Here is a 24,891-nt window from a genome sequence, read left to right as displayed (position 1 = left end):
TTCTCAACTATGCATTGTATCTTATCTATGTAAGTTTCAGAGGCTCCCTTTTCATTACCCTTAGGCTTGCTACTCTCATCAAACAAATTTTCAGGAACAATCCTATCAAAATTCTTTTCTAGTGCCTCGCACATTCCCAAGAGCTTGCAAGGTATTGATGTTTTAATATCCCCTCATAATTAACTTTATTAGTGTATTTTCGTCTATCTTTTTCCATCTTTTCAAGGGTGCTAGCAAAGTTTGTATAAGAGCCAAGCATATTATATTTAGTAAAGACTTTTCTAGCTTCTCTTGCTACATCACAAAATTCTTTAAGAAGGGTTTCTAAGACAAAATCTTTCTTTTCTCCTTCTTCCATATCACCTAGTGTAAGGAACATATGCTGCATTATGGGGTTAAGGTTAACAAATCTAGCTTCTAACATGTGTACTAAAGAAGCAGCAGCAATTTCATAAGTAGGAGAAAGTTCTACCAAGTGTCTATCTTCAAAATCTTCAACCGTACTAATATGAGTGAAAAAATCTTCTATATTATCTTTCCCGAGGATAGACCCTCGGCCTACCGGTACATCTTTAAGAATAAACTTAGGAGGAAACATGATGAAGTAAGTAAAGTAAATGCAAATAACTATTTTTTTGTGTTTTTAATATGGCAAACAAGATAGCAAATAAAGTAAAACTAGCAACTATTTTTTTGTGTGTTTTGTTTTAGTGTAGCAAACAAAGTAGTAAATAAAATAAAAGCAAGACAAAAACAAAGTAAAGAGATTGGAGGTGGAGACTCCCCTTGCAGCGTGTCTTGATCTCCCCGGCAACGGCGCCAGAAAACAGTCTTGATACGCGTACATCACGCGACCGTTGGGAACCCCAAGAGGAAGGTGTGATGCGTACAGCGGCAAGTTTTCCCTCAGTAAGAAACCAAGGTTTATCCAACCAGTAGGAGCCAAGAAGCACGTTGAAGGTTGATGGCGGTGGAGTGTAGTGCGGCGCAACACCAGGGATTCCGGCGCCAACGTGGAACCTGCACAACATAACCAAGATACTTTATCCCAACGTAACAGTGAGGTTGTCAATCTCACCGGCTTGCTGTAACAAAGGATTAGATGTATAGTGTGGATGATGATTGTTTGCAGAGAACAGTAGAACGAGTATTGCAGTTGATTGTATTCGATGTAAAGAATGGACCGGGGTCCACAGTTCACTAGAGGTGTCTCTCCCATAAGAATAAGCATGTTGGGTGAACAAATTACAGTTGGGCAATTGACAAATAAAGAGGGCATGACCATGCACATACATGTTATGATGAGTATTGTGAGATTTAATTGGGTATTACGACAAAGTACATAGACCGCTATCCAGCATGCATCTATGCCTAAAAATTCCACCTTCAGGTTATCATCCGAACCCCCTCCAGTATTAAGTTGCAAACAACAGACAATTGCATTAAGTATGGTGCGTAATGTAATCAACAAATATATCCTTAGACATAGCATTGATGTTTTATCCCTAGTGGCAACAGCACATCCACAGCCTTAGAGGTTTCTGTCACTCCCCCAGATTTAATGGAGACATGAACCCACTATCGAGAATAAATACTCCCTCTTGGAGTTACAAGCAAAAACTTGGCCAGAGCCTCTACTAGCAACGGAGAGCATGCAAGATCATAAAAAACACATAGATGATATTGATAATCAACATAACATAGCATTCATTATTCATCGGATCCCAACAAACACAACATGTAGCATTACATATAGATGATCTTGATCACGTTAGGCAGCTCACAAGATCCAACAATGATAGCACAATTAGGAGAAGACGACCATCTAGCTACTGCTATGGACCCATAGTCCAGGGGTGAACTACTCACTCATCACTCCAGAGGCGACCATGGCGGTGAAGAGTCCTCCGGGAGATGATTCCCCTCTCCGGCAGGGTGCCGGAGGCGATCTCCTGAATCCCCCGAGATGGGATTGGCGGCGGCGGCGTCTCTGGAAGGTTTTCCGTATCGTGGCTCTCGGTACTGGAGTTATTCTCGACGAAGGCTTAAGTAGGCGGAAGGGTAGGTCAGGGGGCGCCACGAGGGGCCCACACCACAGGCCGGTGCGGCCAGGGCTTGGGCCACGCCGCCCTGGTGTGTGGCGGCCTCGTCGCCCCACTTCGTTTCCTCTCCGGACTTCTGGAAGCTTCGTGGAAAAATAAGTTCCTGGACGTTGATTTCGTCCAATTCCGAGAATATTTCCTTACTAGGATTTCTGAAACCAAAAACAGCAGAAAACAGCAACTGGCTCTTCGGCATCTTGTTAATAGGTTAGTGCCGGAAAATGCATAAATATGACATAAAGTATGCATAAAACATGTAGGTATCATCAATAAAATAGCATGGAACATAAGAAATTATCGATACGTTGGAGACGTATCAGGGATGCATAAGCACTCCTTAAAGTTCGCATTCCCAATCTATGAACGCCCCATGCTATCACTTTGAGCATACAAAGATGTTACTAACTAGACATCACAATTCATAAGTATTTCTGCAAATTAAGCATAAGAAATAAACACGGTGTGCACACTGTCACCTTCACACCGTATCCCCGGAGATCACATAATAAAACCACTTGAGCAGCACAATAGTTGAAGAATAACATCTACTTATTCAACTAGTTGAATAAGTATATGTTATTCTTCAACTATTGTGCTACTCAAGTGATTTTATCATGTGATCTCCGGAGACACCTTGCCCAACGGTGTGAATGTGATAGTGTGCACACCGTGTTTGTTTCTTAAGCTTAATTTTTAGAAATACTTATGAATTGTGGTGACTAGTTAGTACCATCTTTGTATGCTCAAAGTGACAGCGTGGGGCGTCCACAGATTGGGAATGCGAACTTTAAGGAATGCTTATGCAACCCTTCGCAGTGAATTTGTGTTTATTATCAAACCGGAGAGTGGTTCAGAGTAGCGTAGTGAAGTGATAATATATATGTATTCAATTATGGTATCATTGTTGAGAGTGTCCACTAGTGAAAGTATGATCCCTAGGCCTTGTTTCCAAGCATCAAAACACCGTTTACAACCAGTTCTGCTACATGTTTGCTTGCAGCCCTTTTTATTTTAGATTGCAATTACCACTCATAATCATCCATATTAGTTGTATTTCATTATCTCCTCGCCGAACTAGTGCACCCATACACCTGACAAGTGTATTGGGTGTGTTGGGGACACAAGGTAGTTCTTGTATCGTAACTGCAGGGTTGCTTGAGAGGGATATCTTTGACCTCTACCTCCCTGAGTTCGATAAACCTCGAGTGATCCACTTAATGGAAACTTGTTGTTGTTCTACAAACCTCTGCACTTGGAGGCCCAACACTTTCTACAAGAATAGAAGCATGCGTAGACATCAGATGCCGATTTCCTTTATCGCGCGATACTTTACTATTCCGACGTTTGATCATTGGTGTCTCCATACGTAGTTCAACCTCGTTATCGATAAGTACTCTTTACTTGTACCGTGATATGAAATCCGTTGTGACCTAGTCACGTGCTTGCAAGCTAATTAGATGACATTCCATCGAGAGGGCCCAGAGTATATCTGTCCATCATATGGATGGACAAATCCCACTCTTGATCCATGCGCTTCAACCCATACTTTCAGAATACTTAACGCCACCTTTATAACCACCCAATTACTAAGTGGTGTTTGATATCATCAAAGCATCCATCCGGTGTAGATGATTAACACGATCTCATGGTCGAAGGATTAGGTAACTATGTATTCAAAGCTTGTAGCAAGATGAACTCAATGACTTGATATTATGCTATGCTTACTATGGGCGTGTATCCATCACATCATTCTCTTAATGATATGATATTGTTATTAACAACATCCAATATTCATGATCATCTATTAATCAACAAGCTAGTTTAACAAGAGGCTTACTAGGTACTCTTTTATGTTTACAAAACACACAACTATTAATATTTCTGGTTAATACAATTATAGCATGTGATGCAAACATTTATCATAAACACAAAGATATAATAATAACGACTTTATTATTTCCTCTTAGGAATATGTCCAACACAAATGGTGGTAAAAATAACATAAGAGGGTAGAACACTTAACGAGCACTCGTACGGTTGTGATGATCGTACCGCGCGCATGTACCCGACATTTTGGATCGCAAGAACACCCGGATCTGGTGCAATTCTACACTGATTTTGTCCCGGTTTGTCCCTAGACTTTTCTTAGGTGTTAAATTCAATTGGGGGAGCATTGAAGACCCCTCATAGGGTTATATAATGGAGGGAGATCCTCCAAAAGATCCAATCTCATTCACATCTCCACACGGTGAAGCCCTGCTATCGTGCCGCCTCCATAGTCCTTAATCACCACCACCGCACCATTGAAGGGAGAAGAGAAGGAAGAGGAGGAGAAGGGGCACACCGCCATCACCGCGGATGCCGGACCTAGGCCGTGCACGTCGCCATCATCACCATCTCCATCAAGGCCCCATCTCCTTCTCCATAGTTTGTGTAATTGTAAAGTTGAACATGGTTGGAATCTCAATAATATATTCATCTATTTTTTTTATTCATCCATGCGTGATTGATTCGATTCTAGGTTGAGGTATGATCTAATGCCCTAAGTTAGAATGTGTTGTGATCTAGTATTCATGTACATGAGTTACGAAGAATAGTTCATAAGATCCTTTGGCTTGGAACTGTACTTTTGCCTTGACACCCAAGAATTATGCACAACATACATAGTGTGACATCCCGGTAATGTATATTTGTCTATGAAATCTCTTGTAAATAATGGATATCATATATTCACCCATCTGACATTCCATTCAATCCTACAACTACGTACAATATCTTTAGTTTAATCATTGTTTATGGTTTACTTTCTCTACTTTTTTTTATTGTGTCTCATTATTTTTTCTTATTCACAAGTATTTATAAATCTTTAGTTGATTATAGTAGTTCCATAGAAATCTATAGAATATTCTAGTTCAAAACCATGGTTTGGGTGTGAACTTGGCTGCACTGACAACGTAATTTGTGGGCTTGTGTAGTGTCCATTATTTTAAACTCTCATTGGATCGATCTTTTAGTCAATTATTACTATTATTAAGTACTACAATAACCTTGTGTTGGTGCAGGAAACCTAGACATCAAACTGGCACCATTACCGGGGAGTAAAGCACTTGGTCATTATCTTCCCAATCACATATAATTTATTGTTGTTTGTTGCTATTTATCTTACTGTCTTAATTTATGTTAAATAAAAAAAATCTACTAATTTTTTTTCTACTAATCATGTCTCCCAAGTTGTCTATTCTAGAACATATGAAACTTGCAATGGAGGAGAAGGTATATGAGGAAATATATGTATTATTGCTTTGCTGGTTGATTTGAGGTTTTTTGTTTTTGTTTTTTCATGTGTGTGGGTTGCATCTTTTATGTGCAAGCCGCGCATGTGTTGGTGGGTGTTTAGAAAATTAAAAATGTTAGTCTTATGTGTACATATGTTAATGTATGTGAAATACTTTTGTACTTACACGCGTGGGTGTGGGCATTTCCATCATCATCTATTTTGCTTTCAGATTCGGATAAAAGGAGGAGAGAGTTATTTTTTTCATCTACCACGACTAGTGAGGATTTTGAGGAATAAATCAATGGTACACAACACATCCACACTCATACATGTGTATATAAAATCCACTTGCTAATATATGCTTGTTTTTTTATCGTGTAAAGCTTTGCTATTGCGTAAAACCGAGAAATATGATCATCGTAGACTGTGTCGATGCAAAGTACTAATCTTCTATTTCTAAATAGGAGACCCCCACTACACTATTTCTCTCTACATGCAGGCTATACACATCAGCAAATCTCTAATTGGTCCATGTCATTTAGCCATCCACATTTTTTTCCCAAGTGGCCTAAGTAATACTCCCTCCGTTCCTTTCTATAATGCATATTGTTTTTTCACTTTTGTTTCAGAATATAAGAGTAAAGCTATGTTTTTTTGCAAAGAACCCCTTCCACCGATCTGTTCCCATTCAGAAAATCTGGAAATGAATCTATTCCCGTCCAGAAAATCTGGAAACCAATCTATTCCTGTCCAGAAAATGTGGAAACCAATCTATTCCCGTCCAGAAAATGTGGAAACCAATCTGATTATGGAAAGAATAGCGGGAGAGAGGGAGTACATGACGCTATCGGTTATGGAAACAGGATTATTTTCTGAGATCTGATTTCAGTTTCCTATTATGTCTCTAAGATCGCTAGGGGGTTTTGTGTCAAAAAATGGCTTGCGCTAATTTCCGTGCAAAAATACAATAGGCACTATAGAAAGGAACGGAGGGAGTATCATTTTTCCCTCAAGTATTTGTCTATGGACCCTGGTCTAGTGCGACGATGTATTGGAAACTGAAACACCCCAACACATTGATTCTAAAAACTGAACAGTTAATAGCCCAGTCCATTCCTCTACCCGGGTGTCCCATTCCCGTAGAGGTTGCCTGCTAATCTCTTTGCTCTCGATTTATTCTACCCCTCTCTATATATATGAATAGAACTTCTACTCAATCCCATCGTGTATTGCTTCAAGACCTACCATGATGCAGTCTAGCCATGAGCCATCTTCTCTACATTCTAGACAGTGCTGGCATCAACAAACATGCAGATCATTTGCATATGTATATATCAACGCAACTATGACTAGATTGCATTGATTTGCCATCTGTCTTTACCTCTTGGGAAGCTCGGCGGAATTGGTTTTGCTCCTGGAGGATTATTCAATCAATTGATAGGATTCAACACAAACTGTCAAGGTGTGAGTTTGGTCATGCAAATCACTCTCTTTAGAATTTTGTTGGCTTGGTAATGATTCTCATTTGTTAAGCATAATCCTCTGCAGATTCATATATTCTTCTAATACTCACGTGCAAAATCAAAAACTTTGTAGTTCAATTGTAGTTGCTTTTCCCGTGGAGGCTTATTCAATCAATTGACAGGATTCAACATAAACTGCCATGGTGGGTGAGTTTGGTCATGCAAATGATTCTCTTTCAAATTTTGTAGGCTTGGCAATAATTCTCATTTGTTCAGCATAATCCTTTGCGGATTCATATATTCCTATAATACTCACGTGCAAATCAAAAACTTTGTCATTCGAAGTTACCTCTCATTATATTTTACATGGAAACTTTTTCTCTTAACCTTTTTCTTCTTTTGATTCAATCGCAGGAAAGGGCAAAGTAGATGTGTATCTGTGTTTTCTTTCCAACTCCAATCTTATCACAGGAAAAGAAACCACCACAAGGGATAGACCATTGTATGGTATTGTTAATTAATGTCTTCAGATCCATCTCAGAATATGGATGCATGGAATTTGTATTCACGAAAAAGTGTACAGTATAATTATCCATAGCAGATTATATCTACGCTCTGTAAAGGAGATGTATACCTATATAGCTGATCACTTTTGGCATTCACATTTATAAATTGAGTTGCTTCATCTTATATATAGTGCCTCATAAAGATGTGTTCTTTAATTACACTTATTTCTGCTACATGTAATGGTTTGATATGAGCTATTGCTCAAGCAAAAACGTTTCGAAACATAAGAGTATGGCGATTTCATTGTATAGGAATAAAGCATGCTATAACAACTCAAATCATTCGATAGTAATTATCACAGTTCTTGAATTTTTTGAAGGTGGGTGGGAATTATAATTCAGGGCGAACTAAAAAATAATTGCATTTTTTATACTGATATAAAGGTTATGTTTAGTCGAGATAGTTTTTTCGCTCAACTTCCCGCAGCAACGCGCGGGGTATCCTCTAGTTAAGGAGTAATGAAGGTGGCACTAGTACCTAGTCATGCTGTGAAAAATAAAAGTTGTGTGCATGTAGTTCTAGAGTTATAGAGTGTGGCAAAAAAATGTCGGTTACGGGCATATATTATACCATCGTGCACTGGTTCAAAAGAATTAATTGTACCAATAGGCTATACATGTCGATCTTGAACAAAAATAATGTATTTCGGCTGTATTTGACATATTTTGTTGCTAAAATCCAGTCATGCAACACATGTAGCTAGTAGATGCTCCAAAACTATTTCATGTTCGCGATAATTGATAATAAATTTGCTAAGCTGTAATGGACACATATAATTACCTATGAAGGCAATGGAAATAAAAATTAGTAGGTTTTCCAAAAGTGTTGAAAAAACTCTAAAATCCTCCATGCAAGCAACTCAGAAAGAAACCAATAATGTTAGTGTAGGATTCTATTAGTAAGAGCATTACATAAAAAAGGTTAATTTGATAATTTTCAACTATTTTAGAAACACCATTGCAAATTTTATTTTCCAAAAAATCTCACTCAATTCTTTTTACAACATATAAATGACATTAAGCTCACTTAAACACACAAACTAGCGAATATAATCAATACAAAACGGACATCTACGTGGTGGACTCGATCTGAATCACATGTTGACTGGCTCGACCCATGACGCAGTCTCCATTTGACCCCTTGATGAGTCCAAAAAACAACATGTTTTTCAGTGCATAAATATATACTATTTTTGTCTCATTTTATGCTCTATCTACCTTTGACTCTATCTGAAATGCACAATTACAACTATTGATTCATTTTCATGATATATTTGCACAACTAATAGTTTTTGTAGTATTTTATCACTTTTCCTTGTCTTTGTTAGGTGTAGGTGTTATGAACCTCTATGAATCAAGCAAGAAGAAATTAAGGAGCCAAGATGAGGCAATATGTATGAGTTACATGCACCACGAATTAACTATTTCAAGGGTGGAAAAGGATAATATTTCTATCACAAGATAATGAAGATCCAAGACTATGGTGTTATAGCCCTCATCGATATGAATCCAACATGACAGAAGAAGACCTAAATCGGAGTTGGAGTCATTGGTTGGCCATCACCATTGTTCTTCCTCTCTAATTTATCCCTAACATTGTTTTGCTTGGTGGGATTTGAGAGAGAAGAATTTTAGAATGTTTCTTAGCTTTCTTGTTTTGTATTCTTTCATAATGTTGAGCTATCCTTTACAATCTTTTCGAGTGAGAGATCATGTGCTTGTTACAATTGGAGGGTAACACCTCCTTGCTGGCTTGGCGGTTGGTGCTGCAATGACCTCTTGATGGAAGATTTGAAGAGGTATGGGATTCTCCTTTGTGGAGTTTCTGAAGTGGTTGTGAATCTAGCCATTTCTGAAGTGGAGGAAAAGCTAGCTATAAGAAAAGATCATTATCTTCGTCAGGGCTTGAAGAAGAAGGTGAGACTCTGTGGCGTTCTATGGTCCTTCATGGTAACCTAGATCTCTTCAACAATAATTATCTTACTTTGTGTAAGTGAATATCAAGATAGATCTTTGCACACGATCGTCTCTACACCGAGTTTTATTTCCTTGTGATACCCCTCATGCTTGAAATACTTATATCTTGTTTATCACTTGTGAAATATATCTTGCGCTTTGTTGCTTAGCTTAAGTTGTTAGTGCACTTAGTTGAACCTAGCTTATTTAATCTTTGTGCTTGAAACCTAAGCAATAATTTACTTTCACACTCTTTCAAACCAAATCCGTAATAATTTCAAAAAACACTTATTCACCCTCTTTAGGCGACATCTCATCCTTTCACGAGGGAGTAGATAAATGTGAAAACATGGAATTAAAAATATGTAGGGGCATTAGTTGTATTTCAGAAAAAAACTCTAAGATTCGTGCAAGCAACTTGTAGAAACCAAGTACATCATACTAGAGTTCTAGTATCAGGAGCGTGACATAGATATCATTTGTTGTCCGCTATTGCCTCGCGAGGCTTAGGGTGAAGTACCTCAACAACAATAATAAACGTCTTTGGTAAAAAAGGAGGAAGTGTCAATTTCTTCCATTCATCTCTCTATCCTGGCCCTTAACCTCCTTTTTTTTAGTGTGTGGTCATCCCTTCTCCTTTTCCATGATTCCTGATCTTGGTATCAAGATAAGTCATTTTTTTTAATATGGAGGTAACATAACCTAGATATCTCAACACTAGTTATCATAATTGTTACCCCGTCTGGTTGGGTTTATAGGTCATGTGCATCTAAGTCACAATTTGACCAATGTAATACAAGATATATTACAAAAGATATATCACTGAAAACTTTAGATATTATATTTACTAATAGTATAATTTCTACATTATAATATTAGAAAAATTAAAGATATAGGAATACGCACATGACCTATAAACGAACTAGAGGAGTACTAAGAGCATCTCGGGAGTGCACGGCTAGGTAACTTATCACTAAAGAGGTGTGACCTTAAGATCTTGGGCATGCGGAAAAGACGAGGTAGAGTTATTAAGGCACAAAGAAAGCGGGCCAACATTTCCCACAGAGATAAACAAGTAAATAGAATATGGAATAATGGGGTAATTAGCAATTGGAGTTTGTTTTAAAGACGAGGTAGAGTTATTAAGGTGTATTTATTGTTATACGAAGGCGCATTAACCACAACTCTTCGGTAATTATCAATTAGAATTTCTTTTAAAACTTAGCAATCGGAGTTTATGCATCTATATTTTTAACTTATCACGTTCTCTCTTCTACTATAAGTATTCATAAAGAAGCTACCTAGAGCTAAAATCATATTAATCAACAGGTGGTAGACCGTGAGGCCTACAAGTGACTTGTCCGCATTTTAATCGGTTTCAACCGGATTCAAATTTAAGTGTAGAAATATACTAATGGTTGATTTTCGTTATTAGAGTAAAGATAGTTTGTCCAATCTAGGTGTATTTAGACCATCTCCTTGTGGAAAATTAGCATGGAGTATACATTGTACATACGCAACAAGACAAACTCTCGTTTCCAGTCTTCAAAATTATACATCTTCTACCTTTTCAATCTCTCAACATTTGGGGGGGGGGGGGGGGGGGGGTAGGGGGGGGGGGGCATGTTGCCGCCAAATTTCGTGTATAAACAGATTAGGGAGGCCGAAATTCTGAAAATCATTTAAGATTTAAATATTTTTTGACAAAAAGAGAGAAGAAAGTGTGTGTTGACGATCTATATAATTTTCGACAATAAAGAGAGAAGAAAATGCAAAATGTCGTCTGTGGGGATCAAACCCACGACCACATTGTTAAAAGCCATGCGCTCTATCACTAAGATAAGAAGGCCGTTTAAGATTTTATATTTTTTGACAAAAAAGAGAGAGAAGAAAGTGTGCGTTGAAGATCTATATATACATTGTACATAGGCAACAAGCCAAACTCTTGTTTTCAGTTTTCAAAATTATAATATTGTACCTTTTCAATCCCAACATTTAATTGAAACAGATTTGTGGGGGTTGGGGGGACATGTTGCTGCCAAATTTCGTGTATAAACAGATTAGGGAGGCCCAAAAAATCTGAAAGTCTTTTAAGATATATATATTTTTTTACAAAAAAAGAGAGAAGAAAGTGTGCATAGAAGATCTATATTTTCAGTTTTCAAAATTATAATATTGTACCTTTTCAATCCCAACATTTAATTGAAATAGATTTGTGGGGGTTGGGGGGACATGTTGCTGCCAAATTTCGTGTATAAACAGATTAGGGAGGCCCAAAAAATCTAAAAGTCTTTTAAGATTTATATAATTTTTGACAATAAAGAGAGAAGAAAGTGCAAAACGCCGTCTGTGGGGATCGAACCCACGACCACGTGGTTAAAAGCCACGCGCTCTACCACTGAGCTAAGAAGGCTGCTGTGGTCAAACTAAATTATTTGTTTTATACAAACCTATTTTAGCCTATTTGTAATGCTCAATGGGTTCATGCCCGCCCGCACCGAAATCAAAGTGAGCGTGCAAATCGGGCACCGCGGTTCCCTCTTTTCATAGTACTCCGATACACTATAGCGTCGGCCACATATATATCTATAAGACTGTATAACTGAATCTCCATTATCGACGAGGCTGCTCGACGTTAGCACCGGTCGGACAACACACACGGAGCAGAGCAGTCCCAAGCACTGCAATCAAGTGACAATGCAAGCGAGCTGCGCGTCTGTCGCAGTTACATCTTCACGACTAAACCGTCTTTAATTTGTTACACTACTAAACCACAAGGTCCACAACAAAGACGATCCATCGATATCCTTCTTGAGAACCCATGCCGTCATCCCGTGCGAGCATACTCCTCCTAAGTGAGGGGAACTGGTGCCAGCTTCCCGCCGTACACCTCCGGCACCTGGCTCTCGTCTAGCTCCCGCCGCAGAGTCTCCCCTAGTTTTTTGTCGTCGATGAAGACGAACTGGGCCGATCCATCCAGAAGAAAGGATCAATATAAGAGAGATTGAGAACCAGGGACGGTCGAGGGTGCGAGGAAGTACATACCTTTTCTCTGGTGTTGGCGTCGATGAAGGGTTGCACCATCTTCCAGGCTTTCATGAACAGGTAAGGGATGTGGATCATGAGCGCCTTGCCCAGCCTCTCTGGGTAGTAGTTCTGCATGATCTCAATGGCCGCTATGTATGCCCTGACATCGCAGTTGGCGTACCCCCACCCCTTCAGGTCCACGATGCACAGAAACTTCTCCTGCCCTCGAGGGATCCTGCAAAATCAAATCCCAGTGCTATACTGAATTCTGCTAAGATTCAGACTTATCAACAAACATGTAGCTAGTAGTAATGTAGTACCTGGTACAAATATTGTCGAGCAAGTAGATAATATACCCTGCAGAAAGAAAAATAATATCAATGATAACTCCATATTTTCTGAAATGCGGATCATGTTTGTTTCTTTAAAGCGTATAAATATGGGGCACGACTAAATCACTTATCCGAAACTTTAGGATCTTCTTCACACAGCCACTTAAACTTAATCATCACTCTATAGAATTTGTTTCGTTGGCCCACTTTTAAGTGTTGACAGAGCATCGTTCTTTTCTTTTTTTGACATGGAGGCAAAATCTTTCAGGCATCTCATTAATTAAGAATAATAGAATTTCCTAGCTAATCTTTGACGCATTCATTAATTAAGAATAATAGAATTTTCTAGCTAATCAGAATAGTCCTGGTCTGGTGATATATTCTAACCCCAGGGTCCATGTCTGCAAATCTAGAAAATGACCGCTCAAGAAAATCTTCGAATTCCATTCTATTTCTCTAACATGAGATCATGAGAGTGAAGGTGGGATGTGCACGGCACGTACGCTTGAAGCCGGCCATGTCGCGGTTGGCCGATAAGTGCTTGGCCGGCAAGACGAGCAGAACGGGGCGGCCGGCTCGGTCCACGCCACACATGGAGGCGCTGTGTGCATCGATTGATGCAGAGGCCGGGGCTATGCTCCCATATCTAAAAAAAAAAAAAAAAACATGGAGGCCATCTGGTTCGACAGCTCCGCCTGCACCCGCTCCGGTGGGATACCGCCGCCCGGCACGGCGTCCCGTCTCCACGCGACGGACTTGAGGAGCATCGCCGACGCCTTGCCCACGTCCTGGCCCCGTGCCCGCAGGAACCTCCTCAGCGTCAGGTTGTCCACCTCCTGCACGACCCATGCATGTGGCTATCTGTTAACTAAGTTACTGAATTAATGGAATTCAATTGCTGAAGTGCTGTACCAGCTGCGTCATGTGACCTTGTGAGTGAGAGAACTATTTGGTCGTCGCACATGCTTCACGTGGTCACGAGTTTGCTAGCTAGAGTTGAAGTCGTGACACACGTGTTCCCAATTCCCATCACTTTACTGGAGTATAAGGGCATCTCCAGCGGCGCGACAGCGATCGTTTGCGTCCGCGCGGACCGGAAATGCGTCTGACACCACCTCCAGCGAGACGACGCAAAGTGATCGGACCGTCCGTGGAGACGCAAACCTGGCCCAAATATGCGTCAGGTTTGCGTCTCCGCGGACGCTCGGCGGTCGCGCCTAGCGTCCGCTCGCTTCCCCACGGGCCTTCATGGCAGTGATCCAGGTTCGATTGGCCTCGAATTCACAACGCACGTCGGTGTGGCAACCGCGCCGAGCAACCGCCGCAATGGAGCGCCGAACCGCTGCGGAAGAGCAACCGCCAGCCTGTTCGTTATACGCGCCGCTGTTAATCCTCGCACATTATAACCCCGCGTCTACGGTAATTCAAGTTCAACCTCCTCTTCTTCCTCTTCTCCAACACCGGCACGCCATGAGAGACTACACGCTGCCATCCGACTCGGAGAGCGAGGGCAAGTCGCCGGGATTTCTGCATTGGTGGGAATCCCCTGCGACGCCAAGCGATCCGGGCTCCACGCCCAGCGACCCTGCCTCCAGGCCGAGTGAGGAGGAGGAGGAGGACGGAGGCGGCAATGGCAGCGAAGGCCATGCGGAGGACGGAGACGGCGCTGCTAGTGACGCCGAGGACGAGGAGGACGCCATTTCTTCCAGTTTCAACTCCTCAACAGGCGCGTCGTCCTCCAGTTCCGACGAGGAGGTGACAAGCAAGAGGCGCAGGAGTTTCGACGAAGAGGCAGGGCCTTCTAACAAGAAGGCCAAAAAATAGTTTTAGTTTATATGTTTTTAAATTTGTTCTTCTTTGTATGTTAAATATGTTTGAATCTAGTCGATTGAAGTATCCGGTTAATTGTTTAGGCTATAATCTATTCGATTGGAGCAACATGACATCATTGAGTACTACTTTTTCGCGTTTAAACTTTATCATTCAACAAAATTGAAAATAAGTAGCACAAAAAAAAAACACTTGCATGTCCAAAATTCGTTGGACCGCTAGAGGTAGCCCCCGATGCAAACGGTCATTTCGCCCTTGACGGTCATTTTGGCATCCGCCAGGCGATGCAAACGGATGCTAGCGGACAATTTGAGCGTCCGAAATGCGTCGCGCCGCTGGAGATGCCCTAATACTACGTGAGTATTCAGTCAACGATCAGTTTGTTAAGATGAATCCCCATCAGCTTTTTTTTCGAAATGGGGAATGAAACCCCGGCTTCTGCATCATGATGATGCACACGGCCTTTTATTAAACGTTTATGAGTACAAGATTAAAACATCTCAGGCATCGCCTAGAGTTGATACAAAAATCAATCAACGAAATAAAACAAGAAAATACAGACTACACATCATTGTATCCGTCTATTGTGCCGCCAGCCAGCCTGGCACAAGATATCCTGAGCGACCATCTGGAGCCGTGTGCATCCAGTAGCCATAGCATCCCGCTGTCCCTTCGGTGACAGAAGAGCCCACAACTGGACAAATCCCCATCAGCTAGCTTAATTAGAGGGCGAATCTGAAAGTAGGTGGAGCACGAGCAGCGGTAGCGAAAGTTGGCGTCTTCGTGAGTCCCGCCGGAGCTAGGGCCTAAGGCCGCCCGCGGCGGCCGGATGTCGTCGGAGTGGACAAGGGAGCCTCTGCAGGCGGTGGAGCTCCCGGAGTCCATCCGGGGACGTCGTTGGGCGGACGTCGCGGACGAGGAGGCCTCCGAGGAGGCGGCGCATGCAGAGGTCGCCGCGCGATGCTAGCCGCCAGGAACTGCGACGTTCGGCGACTACCTCGTCGTGGCTCGGCGTGGTCGGCCGCGCCGCTCCCCTCCTCGCCGCCGTGCGGGTCCGGGCAGCGCCGTCCGCCGCCGTCGCGGGAGCTGCGGGGCGGGCGAGCCTCACGCGCCGCCGCTGCGCCGGGAGGAGTCGCCCAGGGGCGCGTCGGAGGAGCCCATCACGGGCCAGGGGAGGGCGCCGCAACCTACAGGGGAGGTGGCCGTGCGCGGGCCGGACCAGCTGGCTTCGGTACCGCCGCCGCCGCCACCTTTGTCGGGGTTGGGGAGTCCCTCGCGTGGGGAGACGACGACGCCCGCTCCTGGGCCGTCTGGGCCGCATGGGCCTGGGCCTGTGCTGGCCTGGAGACGCCAGGATGCGAGGTGCGCCGGGCCCGCGTGGCCCACCCACGCGGCTAGGTGGCTCTGGATTAGGCGCGACGCTCGGGACCTAGGGTTAGGAAGTCCCGCTCGCCCCGACCAAGTCCGCCGCCACGCCGCCTCTGCCCGCTCCATCCGCCTCCACCCTCCCCCGCCGCCGCTCACCGCCTCGTACCGCGACATAGTGAAGGAGATATGCCCTAGAGGCAATAATAAAGTGGTTATTATTTATATCTTTATGTTTATGATAAATGTTTATATATCATGCTATAATTGTATTAACCGAAACATTAGTACATGTGTGATATGTAGACAACAAAGAAGTCCCTAGTATGCCTCTTAAACTAGCTTGTTGATTAATGGATGATTAGTTTCATAATCATGAACATTGGATGTTATTAATAACAAGGTTATATCATTGTATGAATGATGTAATGGACACACCCAATTAAGCGTAGCATAAGATCTTGTCATTAAGTTATTTGCTATAAGCTTTCGATACATAGTTACCTAGTCCTTATGACCATGAGATCATGTAAATCACTTATACCGGAAAGGTACTTTGATTACACCAAACACCACTGCGTAAATGGGTGGCTATAAAGGTGGGATTAAGTATCCGGAAAGTATGAGTTGAGGCATATGGATCAACAGTGGGATTTGTCCATCCCGATGACGGATAGATATACTCTGGGCCCTCTCGGTGGAATGTCGTCTAATGTCTTGCAAGCATATGAATGAGTTCATAAGAGACCACATACCACGGTACGAGTAAAGAGTACTTGTCAGGAGACGAGGTTGAACAAGGTATAGAGTGATACCGAAGATCAAACCTCGGACAAGTAAAATATCGCGTGACAAAGGGAATTGGTATTGTATGTGAATGGTTCATTCGATCACTAAAGTCATCGTTGAATATGTGGGAGCCATTATGGATCTCCAGATCCCGCTATTGGTTATTGGTTGGAGTGAGTACTCAACCATGTCCGCATAGTTCACGAACCGTAGGGTGACACACTTAAAGTTGGATGTTGAAATGGTAGTACTTGAATATGGAATGGAGTTCGAATATTTGTTCGGAGTCCCGGATGAGATCCCGGACATCACGAGGAGTTCCGGAATGGTCCGGAGAATAAGATTCATATATAGGATGTCATTTTATGTGAATTAAAATGTCGCGGAAGGTTCTATGGAAGGTTCTAGAAGGTTCTAGAAAAGTCCGGAAGAAACCACCAAGGAAGGTGGAGTCCACATGGGACTCCACCTCCATGGCCGGCCAACCCTAGTGGGGGAGGAGTCCCAAGTGAACTCCCCCTTAGGGGGCCGGCCACCCCCCATATGGGAGGTGGAACTCCCACCTCTAGTGGGAGTCCTAGCTTGGCTAGGTTTCCCCTCCATATGGAAGGTTTTTGGTTCGGGTCTTATTCGAAGACTTGGAGACCAACTCTTGGGGTTCCACCTATATATAGAGGGCCAAGGGGGAGGGGCCCGTCACCTCAAACACCACCAAGGTGGCCGCACCCCATAGTGGCCGGCGCCCTGATGTCTACGTTCCCCCTCCTTTCCTGTAGACAGTGTTGGGCCTCCAAGAGCAGAGGTTTGTAGAACAGCAGCAAGTTTCCCTTAAGTGGATACCCAAGGTTTATCGAACTCAGGGAGGAAGAGGTCAAAGATATCCCTCTCATGCAACCCTGCAACCACAAAGCAAGAAGTCTCTTGTGTCCCCAACACACCTAATAGGTGCACTAGTTCGGCGAAGAGATAGTGAAATACAGGTGGTATGAATAAGTATGAGCAGTAGCAACGGTGCCAGAAAATAGCTTGCGGGCGTGTAGTTGATGGTGGTAGTATTGCAGCAGTAGTAACGCAAAAAAAAACAAGAAACAAGCAAAGTAGTAACGCAGCAGTATTTAGGAACAAGGCCTAGGGATTACACTTTCACTAGTGGACACTCTCAACATTGATCACATAACAGAATAGATAAATGCATACTCTACACTTTTGTTGGATGATGAACACATTGCGTAGGATTACACGAACCCTCAATGCCGGAGTTAACAAGCTCCACAATAATGCTCATGTTTAAGTAACCTTTAGTGTAAGATAGATTAACGCTACTAAACCAAGTACTAGCATAGCATGCACACTGTCACCTTCATGCATATGTAGGAGGAATAGATCACATCAATAATATCATAGCAATAGTTAACTCCATAATCTACAAGAGATCATGATCATAGCACAAACCAAGTACTAACACGGTGCACACACTGTCACCTTTACACACGTGCAGGAGGAATAGAACTACTTTAATAACACATCACTAGAGTAGCACATAGATGAATTGTGATACAAAACTCAGATGAATCTCAATCATGTAAAGCAGCTCATGAGATCATTGTATTGAAGTACATAGTAGAGAGATTAACCACATAGCTACCGGTACAGCCCCGAGCCTCGATGGAGAACTACTCCCTCCTCATGGGAGCAGCAGCGGTGATGAAGATGGCGGTGGAGATGGCAGCGGTGTCGATGGAGAAGCCTTCCGGGGGCACTTCCCCGCTCCGGCAGGGTGCCGGAACAGAGATCCTGTCCCCCAGATCTTGGCTTCGCGATGGCGGCGGCTCTGGAAGGTTTCTGTGGTTTTCGTCGAACGCTATAGGGTTTTCTGATCCAGGGGCTTTTTATAGGCGGAGAGGCGGCGCAGGAAGGTCGAAGGGGGGCCCACACCCTAGGGGGGCGCGCCCCCCCCCTAGGCCGCGCCGGGGTGTGGTGTGGTGGCCCTGCCACCCTTCTCTGGCGGTTCTCGTGTGTTCTGGATGCTTCCGAGTAAAATAGGAACCTGGGCGTTGATTTCGTCCGATTCCGAGAATATTTCGTTACTAGGATTTCTGAAACCAAAAACAGCGTAAAAACAAGAATCGGCACTTCGGCATCTTGTTAATAGGTTAGTTCCAGAAAATGCACGAATATGACATAAAGTGTGCATAAAACATGTAGATAACATCAATAATGTGGCATGGAACACAAGAAATTATCGATACGTTGGAGACGTATCGATCCCAAGCTTAGTTCTGCTCGTCCCGAGCAGGTAAAACGATAACACAGATAATTTCTGGAGTGACATGCCATCATAACCTTGATAATACTATTTGTAAAGCATATGTAGTGAATGCAGCAATCCAAGACAATGTATATGACATGAGTAAACAAGTGAATCATATAGCAAAGACTTTTCATGAATAGCACTTCAAGACAAGCATCAATAAGTCTTGCATAAGAGTTAACTCATAAAGCAATAAATTCATAGTAGAGACATTGAAGCAACACTATGGAAGATTAAGTTTCAGCGGTTGCTTTCAACTTGTAACATGTATATCTCATGGATAGTTGTCAATGCAAAGCAATATAACAAATGCAATAAGCAAGTATATAAGAATCAATGCACAGTTCACACAAGTGTTTGCTTCTTGAGGTGGAGAGAAATAGGTGAACTGACTCAACATAAAAGTAAAAGAATGGTCCTTCAAAGAGGAAAAGCATCGATTGCTATATTTGTGCTAGAGCTTTGGTTTTGAAAACATATAGAGAGCATAAAAAATAAAGTTTTGAGAGGTGTATGTTGTTGTCAACGAATGGTAGCGGGTACTCTAACCCCCTTGCCAGACAAACCTTCAAAGAGCGGCTCCCATTTTTATTTTATTTTTGGGTGGCACTCCTTCCAACCTTTCTTTCACAAACCATGGCTAACCGAATCCTCTGTGCCTGCCAACAATCTCAGACCATGAAGGAGTGCCTTTTTATTTTAGTTTTATTATGATGACACTCCTCCCAACCTTTGCTTACACAAGCCATGGCTAACCGAATCCTTCGGGTGCCGTCCAACAATCACATACCATGGAGGAGTGTCTATTTTTGTTAATTAATTTGGGACTGGGAATCCCATTGCCAGCTCTTTTTGCAAAATTATTGGATAAGCGGATGAAGCCACTAGTCCATTGGTGAAAGTTGCCCAACAAGATTGAAAGATAAACACCACATACTTCCTCATGAGCTATAAAACATTGACACAAATCAGAGGTGATAAATTTTGAATTGTTTAAAGGTAGCACTCAAGCAATATACTTTGGAATGGCGGAAAAATACCATGTAGTAGGTAGGTATGGTGGACACAAATGGCATAGTGGTTGGCTCAAGTATTTGGATGCATGAGAAGTATTCCCTCTCGATACAAGGTTTAGGCTAGCAAGGCTTATTTGAAACAAACACAAGGATGAACCGGTGCAGCAAAACTCACATAAAAGACATATTGAAAACATTATAAGACTCTACACCGTCTTCCTCGTTGTTCAAACTCAATACTAGATATTATCTAGACTTTAGAGAAACCAAATATGCAAACCAAATTAGCAAGCTCTAGGTGTTTCTTCATTAATGGGTGCAAAGTATATGATGCAAGAGCTTAAACATGAGCACAACAATTGCCAAGTATCACATTACCCAAGACATTTATAGCAATTACTACATGTATCATTTTCCAATTCCAACCATATAACAATTTAACGAAGGAGAAACTTCGCCATGAATACTATGAGTAGAAACCAAGGACATACTTGTCCATATGCTACAGCGGAGCGTGTCTCTCTCCCATAAAGTGAATGCTAGGATCCATTTTATTCAAACAAAACAAAAACAAAAACAAACCGACGCTCCAAGAAAAAGCACATAAGATGTGATGGAATAAAAATATAGTTTCAGGGGAGGAACCTGATAATGTTGTCGATGAAGAAGGGGATGCCTTGGGCATCCCCAAGCTTAGACGCTTGAGTCTTCTTGATATATGCAGGGGTGAACCACCGGGTGCATCCCCAAGCTTAGAGCTTTCACTCTCCTTGATCATGTTGCATCATACTCCTCTCTTGATCCTTGAAAACTTCCTCCACACCAAACTCGAAACAACTCATTAGAGGGTTAGTGCACATTATAAATTGACATATTCAGAGGTGACACAATCATTCTTAACACTTCTGGACATTGCATAATGCTACTGGACATTAGTGGATCAAAGAAATTCATCCAACATAGCGAAAGAGGCAATGCGAAATAAAAGGCAGAATCTGTCAAAACAGAACAGTTCGTATTGACGAATTTTAAAATGGCACCAGACTTGCTCAAATGAAAATGCTCAAATTTAATGAAAGTTGCGTACATATCTGAGGATCATGCACGTAAATTGGCTTAATTTTCTGAGCTACCTACAGGGAGGTAGACCCAGATTCGTGACAGCAAAGAAATCTGGAACTGCGCAGTAATCCAAATCTAGTACTTACTTTTCTATCAACGGCTTTACTTGGCACAACAAAACACAAAACTAAGATAAGGAGAGGTTGCTACAGTAGTAAACAACTTCCAAGACACAAATATAAAACAAAGTACTGTAGCAAAATAACACATGGGTTATCTCCCAAGAAGTTCTTTCTTTTTAGCCATTAAGATGGGCTCAACAGTTTTAATGATGCACTCGCAAGAAATAGTATTTGAAGCGAAAGAGAGCATCAAGAGGCAAGTATGAAACAAATTTAAGCCTAACATGCTTCCTATGCAAAGGAATCTTGTAAATAAACAAGTTCATGAAGAGCAAGGTAACAAGCATAGGAAGATAAAACCAGTGTAGCTTCAAAAATTTCAGCACATAGAGAGGCATTTTAGTAACATGAAAATTTCTACAACCATATTTTCCTCTCTCATAATAACTTTCAGTAGCATCATGAGCAAACTCAACAATATAACTATCACATAAAGCATTCTTATCATGAGTCTCATGCTTAAAATTATTACTCTCCACATAAGCATAATCAATTTTCTTAGTTGTAGTGGGAGCAAATTCAACAAAGTGGCTATCATTATTATTCTCATTATCAAATATAGGAGGCATAGTATAATCACAACAAAATTTACTCTCCATAGTAGGTGGCATCAAAAGACCACTATCATTATCATCATAAATGGGAGGCAAAGTATCATCAAAGAAAATTTTCTCCTCAATGCTTGGGGGACTAAAAATATCATGCAAACCAGCTTCCCCAAGCTTAGAACTTTCTATATCATTATCAACAATGGTGTTCAAAGCGTTCATACTAATATTACTACCAGCATGCAAATAAGATTTCATAGGTTTTTTAATTTTCGCATCAAACAATCCATGTTTTAAATCAGGAAATAGAACAAGAAGCTCATTGTTGTCCATTATGCCAAACTAGTGTAAACAAGAAACAAAAAGATGCAATTGCAGGATCTAAAGGAAATAGCTTCGAGCACACACACGACGGCGCCAGAAAAATACTTTACCTGGAACCGGAGTATGAGTGCCTTTTACCTTTCCTCCCCGGCAACGGCGCCAGAAAAGTGATTGAGGTCTACGGTCCCCATCCGTTCCTGTAGACAGTGTTGGTCCTCCAAGATCAGAGGTTTGTAGAACAGCAAGAAGTTTCCCTTAAGTGGATACCCAAGGTTTATCGAACTCGGGGAGGAAGAGGTCAAAGATATCCCTCTCATGCAACCCCGCAACCACAAAGCAAGAAGTCTCTTGTGTCCCCAACACACCTAATAGGTGCACTAGTTCGGCGAAGAGATAGTGAAATACAGGTGGTATGAATAAGTATGAGCAGAGTAACGGTGCCGTAAAAATAGCTTGCGGGCGTGTAGTTGATGGTGGTAGTATTGCAACAGTAGTAACGCAAAGAAAAACAAGAAACAAGCGTAGTAACGCAGCAGTATTTAGGAACAAGGCCTAGGGATTACACTTTCACTAGTGGACACTCTCAACATTGATCACATAACAGAATAGATAAATGCATACTCTACACTTTTGTTGGATGATGAACACATTGCGTAGGATTACACGAACCCTCAATGCCGGAGTTAACAAGCTCCACAATAATGCTCATGTTTAAGTAACCTTTAGTGTAAGATAGATTAACGCTACTAAACCAAGTACTAGCATAGCATGCACACTGTCACCTTCATGCATATGTAGGAGGAATAGATCACATCAATAATATCATAGCAATAGTTAACTCCATAATCTACAAGAGATCATGATCATAGCACAAACCAAGTACTAACACGGTGCACACACTGTCACCTTTACACACGTGCAGGAGGAATAGAACTACTTTAATAACACATCACTAGAGTAGCACATAGATGAATTGTGATACAAAACTCAGATGAATCTCAATCATGTAAAGCAGCTCATGAGATCATTGTATTGAAGTACATAGTAGAGAGATTAACCACATAGCTACCGGTACAGCCCCGAGCCTCGATGGAGAACTACTCCCTCCTCATGGGAGCAGCAGCGGTGATGAAGATGGCGGTGGAGATGGCAGCGGTGTCGATGGAGAAGCCTTCCGGGGCACTTCCCCGCTCCGGCAGGTGCCGAACAGAGATCCTGTCCCCCGCATCTTGGCTTCGCGATGGCGGCGGCTCGAAGGTTTCGTGGTTTTCGTCGAACGCTATAGGGTTTTCTCGATCCAGGCTTTTTATAGGCGGAGAGGCGGCGCAGGAAGGTCGAAGGGGGGCCCACACCCTAGGGGGGCGCGCCCCTAGGCCGCGCCGGGTGTGGTGTGGTGGCCCCGCCACCCTTCTCTCGCGGTTCTCGTGTGTTCGGATGCTTCCGAGTAAAATAGGAACCCGGGCGTTGATTTCGTCCGATTCCGAGAATATTTCGTTACTAGGATTTCTGAAACCAAAACAGCAGAAAACAAAGAATCGGCACTTCGGCATCTTGTTAATAGGTTAGTTCCAGAAAATGCACGAATATGACATAAAGTGTGCATAAAACATGTAGATAACATCAATAATGTGGCATGGAACACAAGAAATTATCGATACGTTGGAGACGTATCACGCCCCCCTCTCCCCAAACCCTAGCCGCCCGCTCCTCCACTTCCCGCACGCTTAGCGAAGCTCCGCCGGACTTCTCCACCACCACCGACACCACGCCGTCGTGCTGTCAGATTCAAGAGGAGCTACTACTTCCGCTGCCCGCTGGAACGGGGAGGTGGACGTCGTCTTCATCAACAACCGAACGTGTGACCGAGTACGGAGGTGCTGCCCGTTCGTGGCGCCGGAACCGATTGTGATCAAGATCTTCTACGCGCTTTTGCAAGTGGCAAGTGAATGTCTACCGCAGCAACAAGAGCCTCCTCTTGTAGGCTTTGGAATCTCTTCAAGGGTGAGACTCGATAAACCCCTCGTTGCTACCGTCTTCTAGATTGCATCTTGGCTTGGATTGCGTGTTCGCGGTAGGAAATTTTTTGTTTTCTATGCAACGTTATCCTATAATGATATCAGAGCCGTGTCTATGCATAGATGGTTGCACGAGTAGAACACAATGGTTTTGTGGGCGTTGATGCTCTTGTTATCTTTAGTTTGAGTACTTTGCATCTTTGTGGCATAGTGGGATGAAGCGGCTCGGACTAACTTTACATGACCGCGTTCATGAGACTTGTTCCTCGTTCGACATGCAACTTGTATTGCATAAGAGGCCTTGCAGGTGTCTGTCTCTCCTACTATAGTGAAGATTCAATTTACTCTTCTATTGAAAACATTAGTATCAACGTTGTGGTTCATGTTCGTAGGTAGATTAGATCTCTCTCGAAAACCCTGAGCCACGTAAAATATGCAAACCAAATTAGAGACGTCTAACTTGTTTTTGCAGGGTTTGATGATGTGATATGGCCATAATGTGATGATGAATATGTATGAGATGATCATTATTGTATTGTGGCAACCGGCAGGAGCCTTATGTCTTTATATTTCATGTTGAGTAGTATTTCAAAGTAGTTGTAATAGTTGCTACATGGAGGACAATCATGAAGACGGCGCCATTGACCTTGACGCTACGCCGACGATGATGGAGATCATGCCCGAAGATGATGGAGGTCATGTCCGTGCTTTGGAGATGAAGATCAA

At 42.4% G+C, this 24,891-nt stretch overlaps 1 protein-coding gene and 1 non-coding gene across 2 annotated transcripts in view; both read right to left on the bottom strand.

Moving 5' to 3' along the window:
• Positions 1-11,705: 11,705 nt before the first annotated feature.
• TRNAK-UUU (transfer RNA lysine (anticodon UUU)) lies at positions 11,706-11,777 on the bottom strand. Its single transcript has one exon. It is a non-coding gene; the product is annotated as a tRNA-Lys (tRNA).
• Positions 11,778-11,953: 176 nt separating this feature from the next.
• The window catches only part of LOC127345467 (uncharacterized), a 42,819-nt gene continuing 29,881 nt past the window's right edge, over positions 11,954-24,891 (bottom strand). Inside the window, exons 2-6 of the mRNA XM_051371947.2 lie at positions 13,401-13,559; positions 13,227-13,326; positions 12,712-12,748; positions 12,410-12,626; positions 11,954-12,326 (exon numbers count right to left, since the gene is read on the bottom strand). Coding sequence (XP_051227907.1) covers positions 12,216-12,326; positions 12,410-12,626; positions 12,712-12,748; positions 13,227-13,326; positions 13,401-13,559 — 624 coding nt within the window. The 3' untranslated portion in view covers positions 11,954-12,215. The remainder of the gene's footprint in view (positions 12,327-12,409; positions 12,627-12,711; positions 12,749-13,226; positions 13,327-13,400; positions 13,560-24,891) is intronic.

Source organism: Lolium perenne, chromosome 3 (assembly GCF_019359855.2).
Source record: "Lolium perenne isolate Kyuss_39 chromosome 3, Kyuss_2.0, whole genome shotgun sequence".
NCBI classification, from domain to species: Eukaryota; Viridiplantae; Streptophyta; class Magnoliopsida; order Poales; family Poaceae; genus Lolium; species Lolium perenne.
This window is presented reverse-complemented; position numbering and strand designations above follow the sequence as displayed.